This window comes from Corvus brachyrhynchos, unplaced genomic scaffold (genome assembly GCF_000691975.1).
Source record: "Corvus brachyrhynchos isolate BGI_N302 unplaced genomic scaffold, ASM69197v1 scaffold229, whole genome shotgun sequence".
NCBI classification, from domain to species: Eukaryota; Metazoa; Chordata; class Aves; order Passeriformes; family Corvidae; genus Corvus; species Corvus brachyrhynchos.
The window spans coordinates 110,740-119,826 of record NW_008240042.1 but is presented as its reverse complement, the minus strand read 5'-3'; the positions used below and the strand labels follow the sequence as shown (position 1 = coordinate 119,826).

The following is a 9,087-nucleotide window of genomic DNA, read 5'->3' as shown; positions in this document are numbered from 1 at the left end:
TGGGCTGTGCTGGCCAGGACACGAGGGCAGTGGCAGCACGTCCCCGGGAAGGCACGTGAAGGGCAGCACAGCCGGATACCCTCAGCCCTGTTGGCAGGGCACTCGTGCCTCCCGCTCAGACTAAACCCAGATCTCTCCAGTTTTTCTCTCCATGCACGAGCTGAGGAGGACGGGGACACGCAGTCCCCTGCCCAGCTGTGCCAGGCTGCTGTGCACCCCAGCACCGCTCCCACAAGGATGAGGATGGACACAGGGTCATGCACCAACTTGCAAGAAGCGATTTCCCCCCACCCCTGCTACGTCTCGACCGTCCTGCTCGCAGGCCGGGCTCACTGCAGAGCTGCACTCCTCTTCCTGGAGGGATCCGAAAAAAGCTGCTCCATCCCCACCCCCGCCAGCTGTCGCTACGCAAACATCACCTCTGATGGCCCCAGCGATGTGACCCAGCCCCGCGGCAGAGGCGGCACCAGAACGTGGCCGCTGCCTGAGCAGCGGCACCGCTTGCTGGACACGGGAGAGCTCACGGCCCTGCCCTGCCCTGCAGCGGCACACACGCCGCTGCTGCAGCTTTAAACCACAGCCACAGGGATGCGCAGACCCAGCCCTTTTCGCTGCAGCCAAACCCACGCTTGATGTCTTTCACCCCACTTGGTGGGGCTGCACACCAGAATTTTGGTGCCCATGACCCTGACAGGCATCGCTGCCATCACAGCGTCCCCAGCTACTTACACGATTGATCCGAGGGGTCCAAAAAATAAGGGCCAGGTCACAGATGAGGTATTCACCGTGAAGTGGGGACTAGTGGGATGGAGAGTCAGGAAAGAGGCTCATTCCCAAGGCAGCAGCGTGGGGAAGCTGCAACTTTCAGAGCTGATCTCATAGAGAAGCAAAAAAAGGTTACACAGGGTGAAAAAAATGTAATTTCCACAAAAAACAGGAGCTGTTCAGCTACCAGCCTTCATAGTGGTGGAAACAGGCTACAAATTAAGTGTGGTTCTGCTAAAAGTAGCAAAAAATAATTTAGTTTTTTTACCGGTTCTTGAGTTTGGTACTGCAATGCTCAGCACTGACACCCCTGAGCCCCAACAGCTGAAGGGCATGTACCCACTCACCCTGCCCCCTTGGGTACTGTCCCCTGCAGAGCCACCACCTCATGCTGTAAAAGTGACACAACAGCCCAAGGCTTCACCTGTCAGCATCGAAACCTACATTGTACAGCTTGTCCTGCCATGTGAACAAGGAAGAAGCACCTGGGTGGGATTTAAAATAATGTAATTTTAAATAATATGTTGTTTATGTGCTTGCTGATAGGAGGAAAAACCCAACCAAGTGGCACATAGGGTAAAACAGGCTTTACTCACGATAACACCTTTTGCCTGCTCACCTGCATCTCTGCTGCAGGGGACCTGGTACCAGAGGCCACCACTGGCACACAGAAACAGTGGCCCAGAAGAGTCCTCATGCCCTGGGACATCTTTCCAGCACCCCAGGAAGAGCAGCACAACCCTTGCTCACATTGCAGGAAGTGACGGCCATAATAGAGCAAAGCCCCAGGCCCGGCTCACTGGGGTCATCAGCCACATTTTCCACCCCACTGCGGGTTCACCGAAGGGCAGGGATGGCCTTTGGGGTGCCTGGAAATAGAGTGGGTGGGAACACCCTCAGCTTTTGCTTTCCCCCTCCCCCTAGCATGCTGTGGCTCCCCACACAAATATCCTGCTCTCTGCTTCCCACTCCCTCTAGTCCAGCCCCAAATTGCAGACCCTGCCACGCCCAGGAGGAAAAAACAGCAATACCTCAAACCACACTTCAGTCGAGTTTGGTGGCTTTAATGGTGATTAAAGAAATCAACAGGGTACATCTCAGCTTTGAAATACAAGTGCAAAAAGGATACAGTATAATGTTTTCTGTACATTTCTTACAAAATATTAAAAATATTACATACATCCCATCCTGAAGTGGTACTTCACACCCTGCTGCGCCCATGCACCACGTGTGCACACCAGCTGTAGCTTTTCCGTGTTATGTGCGGGACATGGAGTTAATGGAAAGCTCCAGCTGGAGTCTGGGCAGGTATGTTTGGGGCAGTGGTAGGTAAATACAAGGGGTGAACACAGGGACCTTTCTGCCCAGCATGCCCAGAAGTGCCAAGCCACCACTGTGCCCCTGGGGCAAGTGGGCAGCATCACCCTGCTGGCACTCACAGCTCTCAGCTGCTCTCCAGTTTGATACAGAAAATGCCTTTTCTCGCTGTGGTTCAGCGTTCTCCCTGTGCCTGGCAACACCTACCCCTTCACTCCCTGTGTAGCGTGCCCAGGCCTAGCCCTGGCGAACCCGACTCCATTTTAACCACAGCATCTTCTTGAGAAGAAGTCAACCAGGCTATATGACAAATAAATTAACCCCTCCTCCCCCCACATCCCCCACGCCACTGAGGCCATGGGGCACGGGTCAGTACCCGTCCTGGCAGTCATTGTCATCATAGTCAGCAGCAGGTCTGTGGCGGAGGGCGCCCAGCCGCCGCTTGCGGCCCCCGCTCTCCAGGCTCTGCTGGGAGCTGTCGTCCCCATGGCTGCTGGACTCGCGGGTGGCATCCTCCTGGGAGTGGCTCTCCACATCATCATCATCCTCCTGGGACTCACTGTTGTCACTCTCTGTGGACCTGCTGTCCTCACCTGTGTTGTCCTCTGGGCTGCTGTCATCCTCTGGGGACTCAGGGCTCTCGGCCGATGTGGTCGGCACAGAGTCATTCTCATCCTCCTCTGATTCCTCCACAGTGTCCTCTGTGGACTGGCTCTGGTCATCATCATCTTCCCTGTACCTGCTTGGTTCACCCTCTTCTTCCCTGGACTCACTGTCAGGTGTGGACAGCACACTCCTGTCCTCAGCAGAATCCCAGTCCTCCTGCCCTTCCCAGGTCCAGCTGCTGCTGTGCTCATTCAAGGTTCTCACCACCTCCGGGGACTCCCCTGGCTCTTCATCTGACTGCTCATCAGTGCCCTCCCTGGACTCACTGTCCTCTTTCTCCCTGGAGGGGCTGTCCTCTCCATCCACATCCCCATCCTCCCTGGAGCGGCTGGAGCTTTTCTCCTCTGACTGGCTGTCAACAGGCTCTTCTGACTGACTGTTGTCCTCCACAGAGGGGCTGTCTTCTCCAGAGTCACCATCCTCCACCTCGGGGGACCTGCTGTCACCCTCCTCCCAGCGGTGGGAGCCAGCCCCCTGGGCACTCTCCCAGCTGTTCCCCAGGGCACGGGGACCAGCCTGGCGCATCCTGTAGCTGCTGCCTGGACCGTCAAAGACAGAGGGGTCATCCCCCTGCATGGCTTCATCCTGGAAGTCATAGCTCTCCTCCTCCTGGCTGCTGCTGCTGGCCCCTCCGTGCCTGTGGGTGCGCCCAAAGCCGTAGTTCCTGTAGCGCCGGTGGTCTGCCCCGATGCTCTCGCTGCTGCTGCTGCTGCTGTAGGCGTGCCCCCTGCCAGCCCCGGCATCCCCCCGGCGAGCATCGTGCTCGTGTTCTCCTGCCCCATCGGCACCAGCCACGTAGGTAGGGCCCTCGCCCCTCTCCTCTTCCCCGTTGGCATCAAAGGTGTCATCCCCACTGTCATCCTCCTCGTCCAGGAACCTGTCGCCGTGGGAGGGAAATCCGTTGGCTCTGGTGCCGTAGTGGTCTCCGTTGTCACCATCATCAGTGTCACGTGCATCCGCCTCCTGTGGAGGTGACAAACAGAGATGAATGCTAAGCCAAGCACAACCTTGACCAATGCCAGGTTTGGGGCCAGGGAGGCTTTCCTGGCAGAACAAAACACTCCACTCACTCACTCACCAGGAAACCAAGGTCATTCCCATTGTGGGCGCCCATGTCCTCGTGGTCCACCTGGTTCACATGCTGAGCCTGCCCAACTCGGCCTCCCATGTCTTGGCCACTGAGCTCACCCATCTCCTCATTCACGGCATTCCCACCCGTCAGGTCCCTGGCAAGAGCATTTTCGGCTGGCTCCGGACTGGCAGGAGGATGAATGCCATCTCCTCCATCCAGGTGGTTGCCCAGCTTGCTGATATAATCTTCATTTGCGGTATCCTGGAGGCAAAACATGACACAGTGCCTTGGTTTATTAAACACCAACCACAGCACACTTATTGCTGCTGCTGCTGCAGGACCTCACTCCCAAGCCATGCAAGAGCTCAAGCCTTTTTTATTTCTTGCACCTCAACCCTTCAGTTAATTCTGCTGATACAAAATAAAATCGTAGCCACCAACAAAAGGGCAGCCCAGAAAACCCCAAACTGGGATAGTTCAGAGCACAGAAATTCCTTTCACAGGGCCAACACAGCAGAAGGTGTCAGGTGAACTGGGAACGTGCTCAGGGAGGCAAGTCAAAACACGGCGAAACCAACCTAGCTTGAAAAGACTGAGCAGAGAGACAAAGCTCAAAGACCCACAGAAGCAGCAGATCCCTCCCAGGCTCCTGGTCCAAGGTTGCCTGCCCAGGGCTGGTTCCCCCTCCCAGACTTGCTCCCTGAGGGGCTGCTACCTGTGGGACAGGGGCACCTGTGGCTTACCTCCTGCAGGGCGCTGGAGTGGGTGGGTTCATGGCCAGGCACCTAAACACATCCAGGAGACATTTGATCAGTGATCAGTGTGCCTTGGCTGGGCAAAACGAACAGGTTTGGGGTGGGAGTGTCAATCCAGGGTTACTTACGGGGTGAGCACAGGCCATGGCCCAGAGAAGCAGCACCAGGAATGCAGCCCTCATGTCAGTTGTGGTCCCTGGGGCTGCAACAAGGAATGAAATATTTGCACACTAGAGCAAAGCATTTGCATGTGCCTCTGGCTGGAACTTGGCCCCAAAAAGCCCTCCCAAATGATACAGCCTTGCCATCCTGGCACAGCGCTCAGCCTGGCGTGTCATCAAACAGCCAGGGACTTGTCCTTGTGCCTCCTCCTGTCACCTCCTGTGCAGAAACCTCCCTTTAATTTGGGATTTGAAGTACCTAGCCATGCGCTGGCAGATTTTTTGTCTAAACATCACTAAAGAGCAGGAAAGCTCTCTTGAATTTCCTGTTCCCATAGTAATGTCACCACCCAGCTGAGCTCAGTGCTTGTGACAGGAGCCTGCACCTCAGATGGGTAGCACTGTGAGAACACGGGCTGCAGAGCTGTACCTCCCACCTGGAGTGGTCCCCACAGCCAGAAAAAATCTTACACCATTCCAAAGTGGAGCATCCCAAAGAGATAACCCCATGGAGAGCTGCACCGCCAGAGCCCGCTGGGTCGGCACTCCAGCAGCACTGCTGCCTGGCAGGCGGATAAAGCAGTGGGGGCTTTCCTCCAGCTCTGCTCTCATTTTCCAAGCATTTTCTTTAACCAGCCCAGCACCTTATCCCCATCGGACACACTGACCACACTGAACATCACCCTGCACCCAAAACACGATGGAACAAGCACGCTCCTGATTTCTTCCCTGACAAAGCAACACCTGAATCGCAGCTGACAAGTATCCTGCTTTCAGCCAAAACTTGTGAGGAAATCTACAACCCCTGTTCCCAAACGTCACCATTTTCACTCCAGGCAATGCCAGATCAATCCAAAGAAACCAAACCCTTTACCTTAAGGTGCGATGCAAGCCCGTGTCTCCTCTGCTGGGGATGGGATGAGCTGGCTGCCCGTGTTGGGATGCTCCAGGCTGTGTGTCCCCGGGTGGCTGGGCAGGCATTTAACCGCTGGCCAGTACCAGCCCCGGGCCGGGGGCAGCCAATGGCACCGCCGGGCAGCGCTGCTGTGCCTGGAGGTGTCACCGGGAACTGGCCTCCCACGCTTCCTCTGGCCTCCGCCAGGACGCTGGCCCTAAAAAAGCTCCTTGTGGTTGCAGGATGACGAGATGGGCTGGCAGTTAATGACGGACTGCTCTGGCCGTCTGTTTTGACAGCTAAATCTATCCCATTCACACACTTCCCGCTGTGACACACACAAACAACTACGGCGTCACCCACGCCGAGCGCTGGACCCTATCCCATGGATGACATCCTCCTAACCCGTGCACTTGGGAGCAGTGTTTGCCCTGTGCCATGGGCCAGGGTGCTGAAACCCACAGGGGACCATTTCCCTGCCAGGTCTCAGCCTTGCCCTGTACCTTGAGGCAGGAGCACAAAACCACGCTAGAAAGAGAGGGCTTGTCTTATTTTCATGCCCACACAGGCACTCGTGCCAGGGAGCAGGGAAATACTAAATGGAGATGTATAGGGAGCATCCCACACTCTGCACTGAGTGTAGCATTCCAGTGCTCCTTCCAGCTGCTGGACAGGGAGAGGATGAAACCTCTGCTCTGGAAAACTCAGGCCACAATATGTGCCATGGGGACGTGGACAGGGCTGCGGCTTTGCAGGCATTCACAGGAGATGCTGGCACTGCGAAATAAATGACTGAAGGAAACTTGGGCAGGGTCAGGATTGAGACAGGGCTCTGTAAACTGCAGGTTGTCTGAATTTGCCCAGGCTATAGAAAACAGCATCCAGAGGGAATGCCTCGTGCTGGACAGAGCATCTTGTGAAACCAGACACGTCAGTCTGCTGCTGGGTTTAATTTCATCCTCACAATCTCCTGCTGTTTCCCCCAACTTCCTTACCAGCCCACAGTCCAGGTGTGTCTGCCCTGTGAGGACTGCAAGGTGCCGAATGTCATGAGCATCACTTTTCTCCTTCCTCCTGCCCCCCATGCACGGAAGCCCCAGTGTAACTCGGCCCCACTATTTTCCCCACAGCCCCTTGGCCTCGAGATGGTCACCATCAAGCCACTCACTCTCATGCCCATACCTTCAACAGATGTTTTCCCTCTTCTTCCCTACCTGATCCCTGCTGCAGATATCGTGGGATGTATTTTCCCTTTGACCTGAGACAAAATTATACCCCTGTCCCCAGCCAGATATGAGTTCATATTGCCAACCTTTTTTAGGCACCTCCAACAACTACCATGTTTTGTTGTATTTTTTTTTTTTGTAATGTCAAACCTGCATTTAACTCAGGCCCCAAAGATCTGGTGCTGCCTCATGTCCAGGTGCTGTGGTGCAAGAAGGAGATAAACACCAAGCTCTACATGCCCAGTTCTTTTATAACACAGGTCACCCATTACCCCACCAGCCACCACCCAAATGTCACTTCCCTCCTTTCCAGTGGCCCTGAAATACCCACAGCACCAGCACACCCAACAATGCTCACTGCCAGCACCCCAGCCTGACCCTCGTCCCTGTAATCTCCAATAGCCCTGGGTCAAACAACAAGGCCTGTCCCCCGAATCCCTTCCAGAGATCATCCTACAGCATTAGCCAGACTGCCCAAGCAGATCTGCCTGTGTTTTGCAAGGAAAGGAAACCCCAGCCCACATACTGTAACCTTAAATTAACCCTATGAAGAAAAAAATTATTAATTATTATTTTTGTTGTTACATCAGAGGTGAGAAATGGACTGAGGGTGGGAGCAGCAGCTGTCTGATGGGTGCTTTAAATGCCACTGGGCATTTCCCCAAGTCCTACCCTACCGAGATGCTCAGTCTCTGGAAGGAAGATGGGGGAAACCTGGCACCATCAGACTACCAGGGAGGAGGTGGCCAAGTGAGAAATGAGAAGACTGGCAGGGCTGGTAAGAAGATGCAGGAATATCACTTCTCTGTTTGACAATTTGGACTGTGTGGTGTTCATGAGAACAGAAGAAATAAATGAGTGCAGACAGCAGGAGGGATAAGAGACGCCAAAGCCAAGAGTAAAGCTGGCATTGCAGAGAACCAGCTGGTGGAGAAGGAATGTAACAGCTGCTCTCCCCCACTGATCGAGACAGCTCAGCATCAAAAACTCAAGAAAGTGATATTGTTCAAAAAACCATCATTCCCTCTCTTTTTTTCCAGTCCAGGGTATTTTAATAGTATTAATGTTGCTGATGCACTTCTCTCCTGAATAGACCTATGGGTTTTGACAGCAGCATCAAAAGGAAAAGGATCAACGAATGAACTGGAGCAAGGGAGACTAGGATGAGGGCAGGACCCAAGGCACATGTCCTCAGCATTCAACACCAGCTCCTACCTTGCAGTCAGATCCAAATCCAAATCCCTTTGTCCTACACTGTCTGGTGACAGGTGTTATAATGCAGTTTCATTTTGCTACCTGAATAAATATTGTCTGTGTTTCACAGCATTAACGTGACACAGAACCCAGTAGCTAATGGTGGCATTTTAGGTGTTTGAAAAGCAGCACTGATATTCCAACTCCTTCTGGGAGCAAGCCTCAAAGCTACAAATGCTGTGATAAGGAATTACCAGTGCGTTTGTCACAGCATGGAGGCATGCACAAGTTTGGTTTCTGCTAAGCCTCTAAAAAATGCTACTTCTTGCTGGTAAAAAACATCTCATAGGAGCCTGAGTCATGGGGCCCTGAATTACAGACACACACAGGGCACCTGCTAATGCTAGACCTCTGCACAGGACCGACAGCCCTCTCCCCTGGCCTCCTGACAGCACAGAGGTAGGATCATTAACCCACCCTTCCATATTCACCATAGAGTTTCCTTCGCAGTCAGAGAAAACAGGCACTTTTAAGGCGCCAGTCATTTGCCCTATTTCAGGCATCACAGGCTGTTTGAAGTCTCTGTGACACTGTCGAAGGGAGGTGCCGACCTTAGCCTACCAACAAGAAGAAGCACCATGCCCTTTCTCAAAACACATGAAAGGCAAACTCCCAAAATCCCTCACTCCCCGCCTCCTATGCCAGCCCCACACTCCCCTCACTTCTATTTCTAGCATTTTTCTACCATCCCACTCTGAGCAGTGGGCTCCAGCGACACCAGCACATCGCCCCTATGGCCTGTTGGAATGAAGGCTCACAGGTGTTGTACCTGCTCTGTGCCACTTTTGCCAAAGCAAAACGCATGGAGCAATAACTGCTATCCACATCGTGCCGGCTGCAGCTGGAGCTCATGGCTGGACAGGTACCTTGTGTCATCCCTGCCAGATGTGTGTGACTGGATTGTCAGGTCCTATAAATCCATATTTATCAGTCAGCTTGGCTGAATTCACTCATTTGAGGCTGTGACTTCATCAGA

General features: G+C 53.9%; 2 protein-coding genes across 5 annotated transcripts in view; both read right to left on the bottom strand.

Annotated features, from left to right (window-relative positions):
- IBSP (integrin binding sialoprotein) overlaps window positions 1-862 on the bottom strand; it is a 12,108-nt gene extending 11,246 nt beyond the window's left edge. The window contains exon 1 of one of the 2 annotated variants that reach the window (XM_017744278.1): window positions 730-862. The gene's annotated coding sequence lies outside the window, so the exon portion shown is untranslated. Of the gene's footprint in view, window positions 1-419; window positions 587-729 lie in introns of those variants that run through there. The other variant, XM_008641329.2, reaches the window with a different exon arrangement.
- A 946-nt stretch (window positions 863-1,808) lies between these two features.
- Window positions 1,809-9,087, bottom strand: part of LOC103622388 (dentin matrix acidic phosphoprotein 1) — a 20,876-nt gene continuing 13,597 nt past the window's right edge. Inside the window, exons 2-6 of one of the 3 annotated variants that reach the window (XM_017744267.1) lie at window positions 5,611-5,860; window positions 4,704-4,777; window positions 4,564-4,605; window positions 3,827-4,081; window positions 1,809-3,711 (exon numbers count right to left, since the gene is read on the bottom strand). In XM_017744267.1, the coding sequence (XP_017599756.1) occupies window positions 2,452-3,711; window positions 3,827-4,081; window positions 4,564-4,605; window positions 4,704-4,757 (1,611 nt within the window). In that variant the 5' untranslated portion in view covers window positions 4,758-4,777; window positions 5,611-5,860 and the 3' untranslated portion in view covers window positions 1,809-2,451. Of the gene's footprint in view, window positions 3,712-3,826; window positions 4,082-4,563; window positions 4,606-4,703; window positions 4,778-5,610; window positions 8,712-9,087 lie in introns of those variants that run through there. The other 2 variants (XM_008641328.2, XM_017744266.1) reach the window with 2 other exon arrangements.